The following is a 21,559-nucleotide window of genomic DNA, read 5'->3' as shown; positions in this document are numbered from 1 at the left end:
TCGGATCCTACACAACACAATCAGTTGGAGAAATAGAATAGTGAGGCCAAGATTACAAAGTTGACCAATAGAAATAAGATTAAGTGTAAGATTGAGGATCATAAGTGTGAGGAAGAGACATTAGAAGTAGAAATATGGCCTATTTGACTAACATGTATTTGAGAATCATCAGCAATGTGAATGATAGATAAATTACAAGGACATGTGGTAAAAGAAAACAGTGTAGGGTCAGAGGTCATATGGTTGCAACAAGCTGAATCAAGATACCATGAAGAGGTACCTAGAGCAACTGAGAGAGTAGTAGAGGGTGTACCAGAAGTAGAGAAAAACCTTGTTCACAATAGCTTCAATATCATGAACAGTATAAGTGGAAGATGAGGCAAGTGCAATAATAGTAGAGGAAAACTGAGCCGAAGAATGATGCTAGCTGATAGAGGATCCAGAAAAGCCACAATATAGAGGAAAACTATCTGAATAATCCATGAAGTGATCAAAGTATTAGTCACAAAAAAGGCCCGGTGGCGTCGGAGTAAAATTGGGAGAAACAGAGTGTCCCAGTGAATCTGAAACACCAAAAATAGTTGGATAACAGCTGAGTTGGCTCAGAAATAGCTAAAAAATGGACCAGTAGATGACCAGGTGCGAAATAAGCCAAAAATGACGTCAGCAATAGGTAAGGGTAATGTCAGCGTGCACAGCGCACGTTAACAGAAGAGGCATACAACACACGATCTCTATAGAGACGTGCACAGTGCATAATAACAGAAAAGGCACAAGAGCACATGAAGCTGATGTCAATAATGATGTGCATAGGAGCACGGAGGCTGACGTCAGATAGGGCTGACTTCAAAAAGGTCAACTGTTGATGTGACTATATTGGAACAGCGCGGCGGAGATAGCTAGAGTGGCTCTGCGGCTAGGACTGACGTTGTGCATGATTGCTCGTTGGAGAGTGGAAGCAGAAGCGATAGCAATTGACGCGTTGACGACAAAATCGTCTTGTGAGCGTGCGTGGAGAACTTGCTAGTGATGAGGTTAGTGGTGTTGGAATCGTGAGAAGATTCTGATCAATTTGATGATAAGGTCGAAAAAAATTTGGTCACTGTAACAGTGCTTGAACAGAGGTGCTACAGTGCCACTATGTACGGGCAGTGAGCAAAGGAAAAAAAAGACTAAGACTTAAAACCTATTCTCTGATACCATATTATGATATTAGAGAGAGAGAAAAAGAGAAAGGGAGAAAACTTTGTATTATATTCAATGAATAATACGAGTGAACACAGGGCTCCTTTATACAGGAGAAGAAGAAGCTAAGTATAGAAACTCTATCTATGGTAATGCACAATATGGTAATATAAATATGTAAAGCTAGCAGTTTATATTGGAACCAAGCATTTCAGTGTCATCCATGGTGAAGATGATGAGTAATGTATTAGATAATAATGGTGAAGATGATGAGTGTTGGAAGATGACGAAGAAATACAATGTTTATATGTTTAAACCCTAAACCCTATAGGTGATGATGGTGTGTGAAAAGTATTTTGTGTTTTTAAATATGAAATCTTTGAATGGGTAGAATACACCCCCCATGTTGTCCTTAATGGTCTTTTCATTTGAGGATATTATTAGAATATAAATATAAGGGAAGTTCTATTTACACACCACTAATCCCCTCAGTACACACCATTAACAGATTAAGAGTAATTTTATTTACGCACCACTAATCCTCTCAATACATACCATTACGTAGTATGCACACATAATAATTTTTAGGGTTTGAAAATATCTTAGTTCATACCTTAACTTTCCATTACTAGTCCTAAGGTAACACACTACCTGTCTGTTGGAATACACACTATAATCCACACCCAAATATCTCCATTTTCAGAACACCAGAGACCTCCATCTTCAGAATTCCATAGATCTCCATCATTGGCGTTGAAGATCTCCATCGCCAGCGGAGGGTTTCATTTAGCTGGTACATTATCGTCGTTTCAAATCTCCATCATCGTTGTCGTTTCGTTGTTGGCTTGCCAGTGCATTGTCGTCGTTTCATATCTCCATCTTCATCGTCGTTTTACTGTTATTTCACCAGTGCATTGTCGGTGTTGAAGATTTGTCATTCTCACCCTTGATTTACACATTTGATCCTCTCCTTGATATGTTTTCCTATTTTCTTTTGATTTGGTTACTAATTCAAATTAAAATATTGAATTTTATAGATATGAACATTTATAATTTGGTCAATCTTAATAATTTGAACAAAATTGTTTTGTTCGAATAAAAATGATCGAACATTGTGTAAAAGTTCAACTCTGATTATCCAAACATGTGACAAACAAAGTCATCTTCCCAATGGTTATACGAACAAGATAAACAAAAAATCAAAAAGCTAAAGTATTTTTTTTTTTTTTAGAGGACCCAAAAAGATGAATATTAAACTGATCATTTCATTGTTGCATTATTCGAAATCAACAATCTTAGTGTCATCCATGGTGTGCAAATATTCAAAACCAATTGATTTTAATATGCTCCAATCTTAAATCTTCAAAACCAATTGATTTCAATATTCTTAAACCCTAAAAGCAATTGATTTCATTGTTCTTAAATCCTAAATCTTCAAAACCAATTTATTTTGGATGTTTATATGTGTATAGGTGATGATGTTGTCTGAAGAGTGTTTTGTGCTTTTTGTTTTTATATATGAAATCTTTGAATAGATAGAATACACCCCCATATTGTCTTTAATGGTCTTTTCATTTAGAATACAAATTTAATCTGTTAATGGTGTGTATTCTAACCATTCAAAGATTTCATATTGAAAAATACAAAATTAATACTCTTCACACACCATCATCACCTAGAGGGTTTAGGGTTTAAACATATAAACACTATATTTCTTCATTATCTTCTAACACACATCATCTTCACCATTATTATCTAATACACTACACTCATCATCTTCACCATGGATGACATTGAGATGGTTGGTTCCGATATAAACATTAAAAATGTTGATTTGAATATTGAAAAGGTTAGTTTATTACATAGCTTTTTAGTTTTTTATTTATCTCGTTCATATAATCATTGGGAAGACGAGTTTGTTCGCTATGTGTTCAGTTAATCAGAGTTGAATTTTTGCACAATGTTCAATTATTTATATTTGAACAATATGATTTTGTTCAAATTAATAAGATTGACAAAATATAAATACATAACAAATTGAACATTTTCAGTTAGTTCGGTTAAAATAAATTAAACTTTTATTCTTTGTTCAGATATAAATTTTTGAACACATATAAATTAGTTCAACTCTATATTCATGAAGAGGACAAATTTTTTTTTTTTTTTTTTTGGGTTAAATTTTTTATAGAATTCTATACCCACCCAATGTAGCAATGTTGAAATTGATTGTGTTGTTGATACATAAGTGAATTTGTTACAGAAGATGTACAATCATGTTTGAAAATTACAATAAATTGTGGTTCATTTTAATATTCTCTCTCTCTTTGTGGTGGAGGAGGAGACATGAGGGTTAGGTTACAATAGAGGTGGAGAGGAGATGAATCACAATGGTAAGGACAGGCAACAGTGTTGATCACGATGGCGAAGATAGGGATTGGGGTTGTTCGCAATGGCAGTAGGGCGAGTGAGGTTGTTCATTATAGGTTTGGAAGGGCATATTATGGTAGAAGGATGGACGGCGGAGTTGGGAAGGAGCAGCAGGGCTGGAGAAGAGGGGTTAGTGGTGGCTGCAGCAACGAGTGTTGGCGAAAAGGGGTTGATGGCATTGGCAGGAAGGTAGGGAGGCTGTGGAGAAGGCAACGACTGAAGAGAAAGGGTGGCTACTTGCTATCAACTCTCGGCGTTGGCCGTGGTTAGGGTTTTGGTGGAGGAGGAAGGGTAGTTTAATATTATTTGAAAAATAGTGGTATGTATTGAGAAAAAAAATCAAAACTTTCAATTTGAGTGTAGTGTGAACTAAGCACAAAGGGAGGTGATGGTGTGTATTGAAATAGTTAGTCGTGTGTAAATAGAATTTTCCATAAAAATTAAATTAAATTAAAGAGTGTAAAAAAGTTTGAAGTATAAGCAGAATTACCTTTTATTAAATCAAGGGAGAAACTTTTTTTTTTTTTTTGGTATCAAATTGAGAATTCATCAAATTTAGGGGTTGTTTGGGATGATCTAAATAAGTGTACTTTTTGACTTTTTACGAAAAATTGTGAAATATGGGTTGGGTTTGAAGTGATGTGGTAGAGAGATGATGTGATTTAAATGAGATGATGTGACTTAAATAGGATAGTGACTTTTTGACTTTTTTGTATTATGCCAAACTAGGTCTTAAATTTGATAAAATTTAAAAAGATAAAGTATCGGTGATTATTTTTTTTCATCAAATTTGATGAAAAGGAAAATTTGGGATGAGAGGAGAATTTTTCTTAACTAGGAAACCAGTTAAGAACCTTGTGGCTCTGGATGGTGTTGGTGCTCCTTCCCTTGTTCAACAACATTGGCAATCTTTCTCTTCCTCTGAACTATGGTTAAACTAACATTGGAAGGTTGCTGCAATAGTCGACATTGCATCATATTGAGTAATCACGACTGCAAATGCTTGTTCATCTCCATCACATGTTTTCCCATTCTTGTGGCCCAAGCTTCACTCTCCAGCCTTGTTTCCACCATCATTTCCATAGCTGCAGTTGTCTCCCCGGTCTATCCAATCACAATCACAACCACAACCACAATCATGCCAAGCCATGAGAGAGAGAGAGAGAGAGAGAGAGAGAGAACCTCCAACTCAAGGATCTGTTGTTTCAATAAATCGGTGGTCCGAAATTCAGAGGCAATACAATGACCTTTATCCCTAGAAGAACTTGAAGGTAGGTAAGTAAGTACTCCTTCAGATGAGTTGGCTGGCTTAGGATACTTATGAAGCACAGAAACTCTGAACTGGTTAAAGGTTTTATAATTATGGTTCATCCTAGGAAACAGTGACAATTGTGGGATCACAACCAAATTAGTTATGAAACCTGCAAATAAATCAAAGAATGACTTTATTATTGATTGTTAATTTTTAGGTATAGATGAAACACATAGATTCAATAGGAAAAAAAAAAAAAGACTAGTGTACAGTTACATCATACAAAATGTAAAATTCCACAACCTTGTTTGAACTTTGTTTTTAAAATGTTGGAACATATAAATCCCATCAAAATGAACGTATATGTCATCCTGTTAAGCAAAACTTAGGGCCCATTTGATTATGTTTTCATTTTATTTTTTCTGTTTTTATTTTCAGAAAACATAGAAAATTAGCAATACGAATCTAGAAACCTCCAAAAATTAGAGTTAAAAACTATAGGAGTGGACATTGGATGGTATTAAATTCCCCTAACCCAACTACAAAATTAATTTTTTTTAAAAAAAGAGAGAGATTCCACTTGCCTTTTAGGTGGTTGAATCTTCGAATGATTACACAATTGACAACATCCCAAAGGCAGGCAGTGCAATCTTCAGATGCAGAGACCAAGCCCAATCCGCAACATGTCAAAGTAGTTACAGATCCACTGCATCAACAAAGATTGGTCAGTTCTCAGTTTTTGTTTGTGTTCACATTAACAACAAATGTACACAAGTTTTTAAACTAGGTATAGAGACTAGAGAGGATCATTGTAGAACACTCATTGCCACCCTTTTATGTATGTGAAATTTTGAGTGTGTAAAGTTACATCCACAAAATTATATTAAACCACATAGTGAAAAAGCCAACTAGCTGAGCTATTGCAACTTTTAATGTGTGTATAGCGATCCCGGGTTTACTCTTGTTGTACAGTGATCCGGACAAGTGTCCGTGGATGTTGGTAGTTGTTTATTATCTTGTTTGCATCCTTTTTACTTTGTATATTGAGTTATAGGATGTGTTGGGCAGGTTTGTTACAGGTTGGTTGTGTTTGGGAGCCTAGTGCTGCTGCCCAGATTTTTGGACCTTCGCTCGAGCGAGGAGTTGGTCGCTCGAGCAAGAGTTGAGTTCGTGTCTGGTGGATCGAGCCAGAGTGGCTTCGCTCGAGCGAGCGATTGCGTCTGGTTCTGGACCTGAGAGTTGCATTTCTTGGCTCGAGCGAGTTTTTTTCGCTCAAGCGGTCTGGTTGTTCTTCGCTCGAGCGAGAAGTCTGTCACTCGAGCGTGCTTCTGGTTGCAGACCTGAGGGTTTGAGTTGTTAGCTCGAGCGAGCATTCTTTCGCTCGAGCGCACTTCTGAGTTTTTGGCTCGAGCGAGAACTTCTTGGCTCGAGCGAGAGTTTTCTGTGTCTGGTCGCTCGAGCGACAAAGTCTTCGCTCGAGCAAGCGTGTTTTATATCAGCGGACAGTAGCGTTTTTGAACATCAGTTTTTCACTTTCTTTTTCTTTCAAACCCTAGATCCGAGACTCTCTCTCTCTAAACTTACACTCTCTCTAAGATTTGATCTCCCTAGAGTGTGAATCTAGCCTAGGGCCTTTGTTAAAAAGATAGAGGGCGTTGAGAGCTTCGACTTAATCTGAAAAAGTTTAGATTTGCAGCACGTTGATCTTCGAGTCTTCATCTCCTTTTTGGCTAAAACTTCGAGGTAGGGATACCCTACTCCTCTCTATGGATTTTGTCTTTAAATTTTGGTATTTTGAGATGTTAGGGTTGGTATGGTAATTTGGTGAAAGTTTGGGGCTTTGTGTTATTTTACAAAAGTTGGGGTTTTATTCATAATAAACCTAGAAGCATGTTTGGCATAGAGAAATGGAATAAATGTTGAATCATTGATGAAAATGGGACCTGAGGGTTGAAATGTTAATTATGGATAATGACCTAATTACATTGTTTGATTAATTGGGATAATTAATTGTGAGAAATGAGGAAATGAAATGTTGATTGAATATCCATTGTGCATTTATTTTCTGTTTAGAAATAACTGCTTTGGGCTATCGGTGGAGGATAGTCGTGATTGTTGTAGACAATGCATGATGATTAGGCAAACGGAAACTAATCAATGGAATGTGTCATGGAATTTGACGGTTGATAGAATACATTAACTGTATGTATTGAGTGATTGTATATAGAACCAATGTGTTTGTATACGTTATGTGTAGAGGAGGAGATGGGGGATGTACTCCGCGGTTTAGGGGAAGATGGGGGATGTACCTCTAAATCGGATAGTGTTGGGAGAAGATAGGGGATGAACTCCGTAGATACAGCTCATATGCTTGTCTAAAGAAGTGAAGATAGAGCTCATATGCTTATCTTTGTGAAGTATGGATACAGCTTATATGCTTATCTGTGAATGTGGGATATTGTCGTTATACATATCTGTTGAGAATGTGGATATAGCTTATATGCTTATCTGTGAATGTGGGATATAGTTTTTATACATATCTGTTGAAATAATGATAGAGCTAACATGCTTATCTGTTGAAAAAGGGAAAATGAAAAGTAACTTGGACTCATAAGTCGTATGACATAAATATGTTATTTATGTAAATGTATCAGTGTTGGCCATCTATCAATTGCTAATCTTTTAGTCATTGTTCATGGTTGGTTTAGTGTATTTCTACTGGGCTGTGGCTCACCCTATATGGGAATATCATTTTCAGGTACAAGTAGCATGCCACCTCCAAGGACATAGCTTGGGAGGCTAGAGGCGGACATACTTTTGTCGTTTTGTTTTTGATGTATTACATGTAAATTCAAGCCAAGGGCTTAATGTGTAAATGAGTTAGTACTCTTTTTGTTGTAACCAAGTGTTAACTTGGAAAGTTGTAAGCCCGTAGGGCATTTTGCTTTTGTTGTTAACATGTAATACTTATGTAATGAAACTCTGATGAATAAAAGAATGTGGTTATTTCATATGTCAGCGAATGTCTTATTTGATGGGTTTAATGTTATTATTTTGAGGGCGTTACAACTTGGTATCAGAGCGTACCGGGTTCGAATACTTTGGGTACGTGGGAAGTGATTAGTATCACAATAGGTTTGTCTCGCTTGATAGAGACTTAGATGTAGTGTTATATGCTACGTGCTTAATTGATAACATGCTTATGTGACTATGTGGGTATGGAATTTAGTTTCTAGGATGTTGATTGGATCCTTGGGTTTCTGGGAGTCTTGTTGGAAAAGCACTTGATCAATGCTATTTCTAACCGGAACTCTGGTAACGCCTCGGGACTATCATTATCCGGAAATGAAATTCGTAAGTGCTTATGTGTTTATGTGCTTACGTGGAGTGAATTACGGTTGTCCATGCATTAGGACGTGAGTGTTTCGGTACATTTGTGAATGTGCTAATGTTTTGTGTTACCTTTACTAGGATGTCAGGGCGAGAAAGAGGTGCTAGGCGTGGTAGACCTGCGAGGCAGGAAGTACCGTTACCGGGTGAGATTCCGGCAGTGCAGAAGGGAGTTGGCCAGGCCAATGTGGCCGAGCCAGTGGGTCAGCAGGCCATGGGTGCCTTGGCCAGAGAGATAGCAGGAGCTTTGGGTATTCTTAGAGCTGGGAATCAGGCAGCTGAGGCAGGGCCTTCTTTCTTGAAGAGGGAGTTTTTCCGGTCTAATCCGGATGAGTTTATTGGTGGATCCGAAGGAGCCACTGAAGGCTGATGAGTGGCTAGAGCAAATGAGTAAGACGTTTGAGATGCTTGGCATTGAGGACGGAGCACTGAAAGCGACCTTGGCATCCTTCCAGCTGAAGGGAGATGCGGGTCAATGGTGGAAGTACGAGAAGGCTCGTGTTGGTGGTACTTGGGAGGCGTTTGTGAATGCTTTTCAGGAGAGGTTTTTGTCAGCAGCAGCTAGGGAGAAGCTGAGGGATCAGTTTAGCCGGCTTAAACAGCAGGGCTTGTCAGTGGCCAAGTTTGAGACTACTTTTACCAGTCTGTCCAGGTTTGCACCGAAACTAGTGGCGTCTAAGGAACGCCGTTGCTATGAGTTTGAGCGGAAGTTGAGGCGAGGCCTCAAGTTGAGAGTTGGTGGGTCTTATATTCGAGAGTATAGACACCTGGTAGATGCTGCTGCTCATATGGAAATTATGATGCAGGAAGAGGAGGAAGAACAGAGGGGCTCCAAGAGGAGCCAGGATGGTCAGGGTGATGGCAGGAGACAGAGGGGTTATAACTCTCAGCAGCCTTAGGGAGCAGTTTCTAGATCGACCTTTCCAGTGCCGAGTGCAGGCTCGGGGAGAGGCAATCAGGGGGAGTTTGCTTGTTACAAGTGTGGCCAGCTGGGTCACAAGGTTTCTGTTTGCCCGCAGAAGTGTGGGGGTCAGAGAGCTGCTTCTTCTTCAGCTAGACCTCAGAGTCAGAGTTTGGGCAGGGGGCAGCCCTTGTCTTGTTATCAGTGTGGACAGCCTGGGCACCTGAAGAGGTTTTGCCCGCAGTTGAGTGCCACTTCGGGAGCGTCTGGTTCTAGGCAGACGCAGGGTTTTCAGCCAGCTCAATCTGTGCAGGCCTCGAGGGCCAATCCGGGAGCTTCGTCATCCCAGTCTGTGCAACAGTCTTTTGCTCCGAGGGGTGAGCAGGTAGACCAGGGGCCTACGGGGCGCGTGTATGCTGTTACCGCGCAGGATTTAGTACCGGCTCCATCGGTAGTGAGAGGTACTTTTCTGTTTTGCAACTCGGTTGCTAATGTGTTGATTGACACGGGTGCATCTCATTTTTTTGTATCTGCTGCATTTGCATCTGTTTTGGAATTGGAGTTAGCACAGTTAGCATCTCCTATTTGTGTAGTGTCACCTCTTGGTGGTGAGTTGATCTTGAAACAGGGTGTTAGAGGATGTGATATAGAGGTCGCCGACTATAGGCTTCCTTTTCCGTTTGTTGTCATGTCCATGAAGGGTTTTGATGTTATTTTGGGTATGGACTGGCTATCGTCATACCGGGCTGTTATCGATTGCTACCGCAAGAGGGTCACGTTATGTACCTTGAGCGGGGAGTGGTTCCATTTCTTGGGAGACCGGGTTGGTAGTGTTTTGCCACCGGGGTATGATTCGCGAGGGCGAAGTGAGCTTAGTAGTCTACTTGCTAGCTTTGAGAGTGGTGAGAGTAGTGAGACCCAGCTTGTGTTGCCGAGGGTGGTTTGTGAGTATTCGGATGTCTTTCCCGAAGATCTTGTTAGTTTGCCACCTCACCGTGAGATAGAGTTCTCTATTGATTTAGTGCCCGGCACGGCGCCGATTTCTATGACACCTTACCGTTTTGCTCCAGCAGAGTTGGTTGAGTTGAAAGTTCAGCTCCAGGAATTGCTCGATAAGGGCTTTGTTCGCCCTAGTGTTTCGCCGTGGGGAGCACCGGCCCTCTTTGTTAAAAAGAAAGATGGTGCCTTGAGATTGTGTATTGACTACCGGAAGTTGAATCGGGCTATGGTTAAGAATAAGTATCCTATGCCCCGTATAGATGACCTGTTTGACCAGTTGAAGGGTTCCCGTTGTTTCTCTAAGATAGACTTGAGATCGGGTTACCACCAGTTGAGGGTCAGGGAGGAGGATGTTCCTAAGACGACATTCCGTACGCGGTATGGCCATTACGAGTTTCTGGTGATGCCATTCGGGCTTACCAATGCACCGGCAGTCTTTATGGACTTGATGAACCGGATCTTCCGGGAATTCTTGGATCGGTTTATAGTCGTTTTTGTGGACGACATCCTTATCTATTCGCCTTCTGAGGAGGAGCACGAGGCACACTTAAGAGTGGTGCTTGAGTTACTTAGAGCCCATAGGCTGTATGCCAAGTTTGGGAAGTGTGAGTTCTGGCTGAGGGAAGTCAAATTCTTAGGCCACGTGGTATCCGGGGAAGGAGTGTTTGTTGATACATCCAAGGTAGAGGCAGTGCAGGATTGGGCACAGCCTATGAGTGTGTTTGAGATCCGCAGTTTTCTGGGATTAGCTGGATATTACCGTCGGTTTGTGAAAGATTTCTCCAAGTTAGCGTCACCGTTGACTAGACTGACTCGGAAGGGAGTCAAGTTTGTGTGGAGTGAGACTTGTGAAAAGTCGTTCCAAGAGCTGAAAGTTAGATTGACCACCGCTCCGGTGTTGATTATTCCGGAGAGAGGGTTGGGTTATGCGGTTTATTGTGATGCCTCACGAGAGGGTTTGGGTTGTATGTTGATACAAGAGGGGAAAGTGGTAGCTTATGGCTCACGTCAGTTGAAAATACACGAGAAGAATTACCCCACACACAACCTGGAGTTAGCAGCAGTGATCTTTGCCTTGAAGATTTGGAGGCACTACCTTTATGGTGAGAGGTTCGAGGTATTCTCGGACCACAAGAGTTTGAAGTATCTGTTTACACAGAGAGACTTGAATTTGAGGCAGAGGAAGTGGATGGAGTTCATCGAGGATTATGATTTTGAGTTGCATTATCATCCGGGAAAGGCCAATGTTGTGGCCGATGCCCTTAGTAGGAAATCCATTAGTGATGTAGCTTGTATAGCCATCCGGGAATGGGAGATGTTGGGTGCACTTGGCGAGTTTGATTTGCTACTGGGCGAATCTGTTGAGGCTGCGGCCTTGTTTTCTGTTGTTGCGCAGCCTACACTTGTGATTAGAGTGTTAGAGGCACAGAGAGGTGACCTTGAGGTAGAATCCCTTCGAGAGAAGATCTCCAGTGGGAAAGTTGAGAAGGGTTTGACGGTGTATCCCGACCTGAGTGTGAGATACCGAGATCGTTTGTTTGTACCGGAGTCTTGCCGAGAGGAGGTACTCCGAGAGTTTCACCATTCGCGCCTTGCGGTGCATCCGGGAGGTACTAAGATGTATCGGGATTTGGGTCGCCAGTTTTGGTGGCGGGGTATGAAGAGAGATGTGGCTGTTTTCGTATCGAAGTGCCTTACTTGCCAGCAAGTGAAGGCCGAGCATCAGAGGCCAGCGAGTTTGTTGCAACCCTTGCCTATTGCCGAGTGGAAGTGGGAGCATGTCACTATGGACTTCGTTGTAGGTCTTCCGAGGACTCAGCGGAGTAGTGATGCTATTTGGGTGGTTGTAGACCGGTTGACTAAGTCGGCGCACTTTATTCCTATGCGCGTGAGAGATTCGGTAGATCATCTTGCCGACTTGTATATTCGGGACATAGTGAGATTGCACGGGGTCCCAGTGACGATCGTCTCAGATAGAGATCCTCGTTTTACTGCTAGGTTGTGGCAGAGCTTGCAGAGTGCCTTGGGCACTAAGTTGACCTTTAGTACGACCTATCATCCTCAGACTGACGGGCAGTCCGAGCGTACTATTCAGATCCTTGAGGATATGCTTCGGGGTTGTGTCCTTGACTTTAGCGGGACGTGGGAGAGGCACTTGCCATTGGTAGAGTTTGCCTATAACAACAGTTTTCAGTCTAGCATCGGTATGGCACCGTTTGAGGCCTTGTATGGCCGACTGTGTAGGTCTCCAGTATGTTGGGCCGAGGTGGGTGATGCACCTTTGTTGGGTCCGGAGTTGGTTAGGGAGACGACGGAGAAAGTTGAGCTTATCCGTAGGAGGCTTGTTACAGCCCAGAGTCGTCAGAAATCTTATGCTGACCGTAGGAGGAGGCCTTTGGCGTTTGAGGTAGGTGAACATGTCTTTCTGAAGATATCACCTAGGCGAGGTTTGATGAGGTTTGGGAAGAGTGGGAAGTTATCCCCTCGATTTATTGGTCCTTTTGAGATCCTTGAGAGGATTGGCGAGGTTGCTTATCGGTTAGCTTTACCGCCGCAGTTATCCGGAGTGCATGACGTGTTTCATGTGAGTATGCTTCGGAAGTATGAGCCAGATCCATCACATGTGTTGGATTGGACCGATTTAGAGGTAGGTGAGGATGCCTCGTATGAGGAGAGACCGGTTCGGGTCTTGGATAAGCGGGATCAGGTCCTGCGTGGCAAGACCATTCCTTTGGTGAAAGTCTTGTGGAAACATCACGGAGTGGAGGAAGCCACTTGGGAACGTGAGTTGGCAATCCGCGAAAAATATTCGGACTTGTTTGTTGATATGTAATCTTGTATTTAAATTTTGAACTATTGTTGAACTTAAGAGCTTTTATATATGTCTTAAGTTGTGAAACATTGAAAATGTTTTGGTTTATTGGAAGTATGTTTTGGAACTTGCCTCATATGGAAGTTGAATGTAACATTATATGTGTTGAATATATCGTTGAAATTGGAAAGATAATGCGTAATGTTGATGCATGTTGAAAGTACATATGTTGTTTACATATTGTGAAATGCCTCTTGTTAGAGGGATGGGATGACAAGTAATGGGTCGAATTGTTGAATGTTAAAATGTAACATTGTTTAAAATGGAGGAAAACCTGTTTTTGAAAATTTGTGCTTAATTTCGGGGACGAAATTCTTTAAGGGGAGGAGGTTATAGCGATCCCGGGTTTACCCTTGTTGTACAGTGATCCGGACATGTGTCTGTGGATGTTGGTAGTTGCTTATTATCTTGTTTGCATCCTTTTTACTTTGTATATTGAGTTATAGGATGTGTTGGGCAGGTTTGTTACAGGTCGGTTGTGTTTGGGAGCCTAGTGCTGCTGCCCAGATTTTTGGACCTTCGCTCGAGCGAGGAGTTGGTCGCTCGAGCAAGAGTTAAGTTCGTGTCTGGTGGATCGAGCCAGAGTGGCTTCGCTCGAGCGAGCGATTGCGTCTGGTTCTGGACCTGAGAGTTGCATTTCTTGGCTCGAGCGAGTTTTCTTCGCTCAAGCGGTCTGGTTGTTCTTCACTCGAGCGAGAAGTCTGTCGCTCGAGCGTGCTTCTGGTTGCAGACCTGAGGGTTTGAGTTGTTAGCTCGAGCGAGCATTCTTTCGCTCGAGCGCACTTCTGAGTTTTTGGCTCGAGCGAGAACTTCTTGGCTCGAGCGAGAGTTTTCTGTGTCTGGTCGCTCGAGCGACAAAGTCTTCGCTCGAGCGAGCGTGTTTTATATCAGCGGACAGTAGCGTTTTTGAACATCAGTTTTTCACTTTCTTTTTCTTTCAAACCCTAGATCCGAGACTCTCTCTCTCTAAACTTACACTCTCTCTAAGATTTGATCTCCCTAGAGTGTGAATCTAGCCTAGGGCCTTTGTTAAAAAGATAGAGGGCGTTGAGAGCTTCGACTTAATCTGAAAAAGTTTGTATTTGGAGCACGTTGATCTTCGAGTCTTCATCTCCTTTTTGGCTAAAACTTCGAGGTAGGGATACCCTACTCCTCTCTATGGATTTTGTCTTTAAATTTTGGTATTTTGAGATGTTGGGGTTGGTTTGGTAATTTGGTGAAAGTTTGGGGCTTTGTGTTATTTTACAAAAGTTGGGGTTTTATTCATAATAAACCTAGAAGCATGTTTGGCATAGAGAAATGGAATAAATGTTGAATCATTGATGAAAATGGGACCTGAGGGTTGAAATGTTAATTATGGATAATGACCTAATTACATTGTTTGATTAATTGGGATAATTAATTGTGAGAAATGAGGAAATGAAATGTTGATTGAATATCCATTGTGCATTTATTTTCTGTTTAGAAATAACTGCTTTGGGCTATCGGTGGAGGATAGTCGTGATTGTTGTAGACAATGCATGATGATTAGGCAAACGGAAACTAATCAATGGAATGTGTCATGGAATTTGACGGTTGATAGAATACATTAACTGTATGTATTGAGTGATTGTATATAGAACCAATGTGTTTGTATACGTTATGTGTAGAGGAGGAGATGGGGGATGTACTCCGCGGTTTAGGGAAAGATGGGGGATGTACCTCTAAATCGGATAGTGTTGGGAGAAGATAGGGGATGAACTCCGTAGATACAGCTCATATGCTTGTCTAAAGAAGTGAAGATAGAGCTCATATGCTTATCTTTGTGAAGTATGGATACAGCTTATATGCTTATCTGTGAATGTGGGATATTGTCGTTATACATATCTGTTGAGAATGTGGATATAGCTTATATGCTTATCTGTGAATGTGGGATATAGTTTTTATACATATCTGTTGAAATAATGATAGAGCTAACATGCTTATCTGTTGAAAAAGGGAAAATGAAAAGTAACTTGGACTCATAAGTCGTATGACATAAATATGTTATTTATGTGAATGTATCAGTGTTAGCCATCTATCAATTGCTAATCTTTTAGTCATTGTTCATGGTTGGTTTAGTGTATTTCTACTGGGCTGTGGCTCACCCTATATGGGAATATCATTTTCAGGTACAGGTAGCATGCCACCTCCAAGGACATAGCTTGGGAGGCTAGAGGCGGACATACTTTTGTCGTTTTGTTTTTGATGTATTACATGTAAATTCAAGCCAAGGGCTTAATGTGTAAATGAGTTAGTACTCTTTTTGTTGTAACCAAGTGTTAACTTGGAAAGCTGTAAGCCCGTAGGGCATTTTGCTTTTGTTGTTAACATGTAATACTTATGTAATGAAACTCTGATGAATAAAAGAATGTGGTTATTTCATATGTCAGCGAATGTCTTATTTGATGGGTTTAATGTTATTATTTTGAGGGCGTTACTGTGTGCAAGTTAGAGATTAATGCAAACTTATGATAACTCTTTTTATTTATTTATTTATCGAACTTATGATACTTTGACGTACATTTTTACATGAAAATCTATTCAAGAATATATACATCGCGGCAAATGGGACTGTTTGATTTTCTATAAAGTAACAACATCATTAGTCTATAAAAATCACAATAAAAGTCTTAAACTGTTAAAGTTGGTTTGGATTCTCATGTCACGCTCACCAATTCTGGGTCACCACTGCCCTCAATGAGTTGGGGTCAAGCTATGGCTCAAGTCCATCTTACAGGAGTGATTGTTGATCCCCTATGTCTCACTTAATAGATAGGGGCTCCTATGTTCATACCCAGGGATGGTTGCCACACGCTGGTTGTCCCTTTCTACACTTTTTTACAATCTTTTACGGAGTAACCAAAAAGAGGAAGGAAAAAAAAAAGGTTTAAATACAACAATTTCACTAACTCTTTCTACATCTAAATAGAGTATTTTTCTATAAAGCATTTTGAGAGTTCCAAACCCAAGATTTTACTGACTTGCAAAAAAGACTACGGATATAGAACTAGCCACATAAAACAATCTTAGCCATACATATCAGATGGTGAGACCTATCATAAGAAAATACAATTTACTATAGTCAATTCTATTGTCTTTAGACTTATTGTACTGACTTGTGTCCCGTTAGCAAGGTTGGCTCATCCTCTAAAACAATTGAAGTATCTTCCACCACTCCAAAATCAAGTGTATTCAAGAAAATCATTCCATCTGCGCTACCAGAAAATAACTTCTTGTCTGTTGGATCAACAACTATTGCAGTAATTGGTAGCGGAAAAGCTCGAGTTTGTAAAAGTCTTCTAGTAACCAGGTCCCATACCTACAATACGAAAATAAGTCATTTCAAGTGACAAAAATACTCATGTTAGGAAGATATTATTTTGAAACATTTAACGTAATTAAGTAACCTTGCATGTGCCATCGAGGGAGCTTGATAAAAAAAATTGAACTTGACCCACTTGATGCAGTTAATAGGCCCGTTATAGAGGATGAATGCTCTAATGAAAAATTTAGTATTAAAGGCACAATCCAACAATCTATCTCGTCTACCAAACTTCCACCAAAGAATGTGATTACAAAATTAGTTATTTATTTTTCCTGAACAATAAAACTAAACGACATTCAAATATGAACATACAATTGTTGAAGAAAGGAAGATTCACTTTTTTTACCCGATCATAGGCCAAATAATGATCATGCCATCTTCTGAACCAGAAATAAGAAATGAATCATCGTTGGAAAATGTCAAGCAAGTCACTGATTTATGATGTGCGCACCAAGTCCGGACCAATCTTCCATTTGAAATCTACAAATTACCATGGCACTCAATATTTGGAAATAATGACTACAAATAATACGGACGAATTAAGCTAATGGCCCACAAAGACAACTATTTAGTAATTTTTTTATATTGTGATCAAGAAAAAAAAATGATCTTTGCATATGGGGCTACAAAAAGAGTTTATTAATCTCCCAAACATAAGCATTTCCAGAAGGGGCTCCACCAACAATATATGTGCCATCCTTTGTGCATGTTATTGGTCCAATGGACTCCATTGGGTAGCTCCAGACCGGTGCTTGAGGCTAAATATCAATACGTCATACAAAGAAGTAAATTGAGTTTCACAACAAAAATCTGGAACAATGTTTAATAGAACAAAATATTATCAGATCATAAACGCCAATTTACAAAGTTTATTTCCTTAATTCAATCAAAAAAAAAATTCTTGATTAGTCTGTTTTCATTATTGTTTTTCAAAATATGTCAAATTTAAGTGATTGTAACCAATGATCGCTATGATAGATGAATTTTAAAAGCAATTACTAATAGCATCATTACTTTTGTCCATTTAATCATATGCTATTCGCAATGGTAAAGAGAATATTATTACAAACCAAAAATAGAGCAAAACTAAAGAATCCAGCTAATAGCTAATCAATGATAAAGAGCTTATTAAGAAGAAGACGGAGGAGAAGACGACAAGAGGGAGAGAGAGTCGAGGCAGCTAATTGACTGATTGACCCGTCTCGCTTTTGTCAGTCGGCTGGACGTAAAAGCGAGGACGCGTGCCTGACGCGATTTTCGACGAACAAAAAAGAGACGCGGGCGAATCATATACATATATATATATATATGTATATATGTATATATCTATTTTGATTATATATTTTTTGATGCCATTTATCACTATCATTTTCCTCCTCCTCTAGATTCTGACCCATGATTTCCTTTTGATAATGTCATAGGGGGAGAAAACTTATGATGTTATGATGTTATGTATTATGGTATTATTTTCAAACTAATTTGATGTTATCTTAGTCTCATGTCATGTCTCTAATTAAAGCTTATTTATTACACATGTGCTAACCTATGTATTTAGAAATGAATTCAGAGAGCATAACTTGATGGGAAACTTTTCTTACTCCCAAATCAAATCAAAATATTATTGTGTGCCATCATCAAAAAGGGGGAGATTGTTAGACTTATTTATTTTGATGATTTATTTAATTATGTTTTAATTTATTTGAAAGAGAAAAATAGAATCCAAAATTTATTTTAATGATTTATTTAATTATATTTTAATCAAAATTTATTTTGATGATTTATTTGAAAGAGAAAAATAGAATCAAAATTTATTTTGTCACATTATTTCTCACCTAAACCTTTATCCTAAATGTTGTTAGAATGTATTTAATATTTGATTAAATCATGAGTTCAAACAGTCCAAAACAAATGTTCAAGCAGCCTAGCACAACAGCTGCACAAAAGGTTCAAAAGGTTCAAGTGAAAGATATTCAAATTAGTAATGATGGAAATACAACGGCTATAAACGGCTATAAAGGTTCAAAAGGTCAAAAGGTTCAAGTGGAAGATATTCAAATTTGTAATGATGGAGTGGAAGATATTCAACTTGGTAATGATGGAAGTACAACAGCTATAAATTCAAATGAATACAATGGCTATAAACGGCTATAATTTTCATTATATATAGCAAAGCCTCTAATGTAAACAAGTTATAAAAAACCTGAAAATATTCTTTGATCTATAATCACTCACATCTATTTCAAAAATTATATACTGAGCCTTATAGTTTTAAGTCTATCTTTCTTGTGTGAGATTTACAGAAAAATCAAAGCTTCATTCTATATATCTATCTTTGAGAGATATTTATTGTAAACTTTCTTTGAAAGCAGAAATACCATTTCATCTTGTAAAAGTGTTGCAAACACTGTATTCTTGAAATCTTGAGAGTGATTGTGAATCACTTAAAATTTGCAAAGGTTTGGGCTTGTGAAGTCTGTGTAAAATCTGTAGAGGATTGCTCCATTTGTAAAGAGGTTCTTAGCACCCCTGTGAAGCTAGAAGATGGTGAAAAATCTCAAGTGAAGCTTGAGGAGTGGACGTAGGCCGAGTTAAAGCCGAACCACCATAAATTTGTTTGTCTCTCTCTCCCTTATCTCTTTGTTTTATTTTAAATTGCCATAGCTATATTTCACATTTTTTCTGTGCTAAAATCATTAACTGATATAGTTGTTAAGACATTTGTTTTAATTATTTTTATTTCATTAATTATATTTATCTATTGTGCTAGTCATAATATTTATTAGAGTATTATTAATTTTAATTGTAAAAACATAATTCACCCCCCCTCTTAGATTGTCTTTTGGGTAACACCTTAGAATTAAGAAATTCATACCACACATCCATTATAAGTGTAACACTAAACACATTAAACCCTAGTTTTATTCTCCATTGTTTCTCACTCAACTTTTCAAAGTTCAAATCTATCAAAACCATTCATCTTTCAAATCTATTGTCACCCAAACCTCTCATTAGTTTAGTATTTGAGTTCTTCATGATCGTTATGGAATTTTTGAAAATGAAAATTCAAATTTTGAGAAGAACATTGTTCACAACTAAACTCACAATAAAAATGTACGACTGTGTTTGGACAAGCTTCGAAAACCTTATTCCACCCCTTCCCCTGAACCTTCTGGTTGGATAAAGAGGTCAGAAATTAATTCCACCACAGTTTTCAAAACACACTTCTGTTTCACGTTTGGCAACAGTTTGCAAGCCAAAACTCTCCTATGTTCGTACATACGCTCAGATTCGTCTTCTCCATTTTAAAAGCTAACATGCCAAAGAAGAGCAAAGCTGATGCTTCCCGGGTGAACTACAGCTCTGAAATTACTTCCTCCTCTCTTTGAACGAATCTCTGACCTTTAAATCCAAACAATGCCTACAAACCGACTCTCCCCCACCCATAAATTGGCATCGACGAGCTCCCACAAATCAAGTGACGGTCAGTTTGTGCGTTGTGTTCGATTCACCCTCCGAGCAATAAAACAATGACAATGAAGAGGTGTAGTGTTCATAAATTTTTGTACAGAAATATATATGGGTTCTGCAACTGATTGATTATGTGCTTACTTTCAAAATGTGTCTGTTGTAGGTCAAAGTTGTGAAGCCTTTTTTCGAATTAGAGGACGACCGAAGCAACGTAGATCAATTAGCCGTACTCACTTCGTCACCGATGACAATTATTCAACTCCTGCTCCTGTGGTATGTATGCCCTTCAGTCGATTTGTTGTGGAATAGCTGAAAAGTGTAATGGGTTAGCTCTGATCTGGGCAAAAATTGGCTGAGCCGGTCGTCCACCAGGACTTCTGGTCGGTCGACCGCCACTTGTTTTCCTTTAGCTGCTTCTTGTTCTGCTTTTGGTTTCTTCTTCTGCTTTCTTACAAGAATGTTTAAATTGCGATTTCTCAACACTCTTGAAGTTTTGTTGTCATTAATCATCAATTATCATATTTAAATTTCTATTTCCCAGCATAGTTTTGTAGTGATAAATCTTTATTTATCATATTTCATATGATTTTCTTGCCTTTTTAGTGGTGATCAGGTTCAATGGAAACAAATGATATTTTAAGAGTTATGGAGAAGTTGCAGAAGGTGTTCTAGTTTTCAATTTCTTGCCTAGGCTTAGTTTAATATAAATTCTGTGTTAGATGGATACCAACAATTCAGATGATAATCAAGACACAAAAATGTGGAGCTCCAGAATTGAGTTACTGCTTATTAACATGTTGAGAGATGAGGTGCAAAAAAACCAATCAAAAAACCATAGTACCATCTGGGCACCGAGGCATTAGACCCATTTTGCAACAGAGTTGCAAAATACGTGTGGGTTCCGATACATACCAAAACAGGTCAGACGAAAATATCAGCGACTCAAAACTGATTACTTAACTTTCAAGCAGCTTCAGGCACAGACTGGTCTTGGATCGGATCCGATTGTAGGCATGGTTATTGCGCCTGATGAATTTTGGGATTAGGTATCGTATTAACCTGTTCCCTATTCCTTACATTTATTTGTAAAATGTTGTCACACGTACCCTATGCTTATGTTCATATTTTCTAATTGGAGGTAGGCATCAAAAAATGTAAAGAAATTTAGGACTAAAGAATTTGAGTATTTCCACGAAATGGCCGACATTGTTGAACACTACTGTGCGACAGGGGCCTTAGCTCGTGCATCCACACAAGGGGCCCCTGACTCCAATAAAGAGGACGATATGCTTAACAAATTTTGGTCGCCTGGAACTAGAGGTAGCAATGGGGCTGATGCCATTCCTGTTGATTTGTGTGGAGATGAGTACATGGAAGCAAGGTAAGGGCAAAAGTAAGAGGAAGGGCCATAGCCAGAGTGACAGTGGTCATTCTAAAAAGTCACAGCCAAGTGGCTTTCATAATGGTTGTGTGGCTTTCACCGTCTATGTGTTGGCAAAGACGAAACAGTCCCATGCACGATCAATAGACACGGCGGCTGTAAGCGCAGGTGGTAATGACTATTCCCTTGATGCATGTCAAGATGCCCTACTTCAACTGGGAGACATACCACTAGTGCAGTATGTTAAGGCATTGACACTATTCAAAGATAAAGATTGGCAGAGGTTTTTTATGCACACTCCTGCGCATATGCGCCTATCAATGATCCTAGCTTTGTAG

At 39.3% G+C, this 21,559-nt stretch overlaps 1 protein-coding gene across 1 annotated transcript; it reads right to left on the bottom strand.

The window, feature by feature from the left end:
- Window positions 1-4,458: 4,458 nt before the first annotated feature.
- Window positions 4,459-20,855, bottom strand: LOC114262316 (protein ROOT INITIATION DEFECTIVE 3-like). Its single transcript, XM_082908316.1, has 5 exons — window positions 20,826-20,855; window positions 16,164-16,366; window positions 5,449-5,570; window positions 4,795-5,033; window positions 4,459-4,566 (listed from the first exon to the last, which is right to left on the bottom strand). Exons 1-5 carry the CDS (start codon window positions 20,853-20,855, stop codon window positions 4,459-4,461), a joined length of 702 nt encoding a protein of 233 aa, XP_082764442.1.
- Between the last annotated feature and the right edge of the window lie 704 nt (window positions 20,856-21,559).

Source organism: Camellia sinensis, chromosome 15 (assembly GCF_055761805.1).
Source record: "Camellia sinensis isolate YWXY chromosome 15, ASM5576180v1, whole genome shotgun sequence".
In the NCBI taxonomy this organism is placed as follows: Eukaryota; Viridiplantae; Streptophyta; class Magnoliopsida; order Ericales; family Theaceae; genus Camellia; species Camellia sinensis.
This window is presented reverse-complemented; position numbering and strand designations above follow the sequence as displayed.

Coding starts and splice junctions, on each gene's coding strand:
- LOC114262316 (XM_082908316.1), bottom strand. CDS start 20,855: ATGCCTACAATCGGATCCGATCCAAGACCA. Junction 5,571..16,163: donor ACCTTGCTAACGGGACACAA/GTCAGTACAATA, acceptor TTGTTGATGCAG/TGGATCTGTAACTACTTTGA. Junction 5,034..5,448: donor AAGATTCAACCACCTAAAAG/GCAAGTGGAATC, acceptor ATTTATTTGCAG/GTTTCATAACTAATTTGGTT.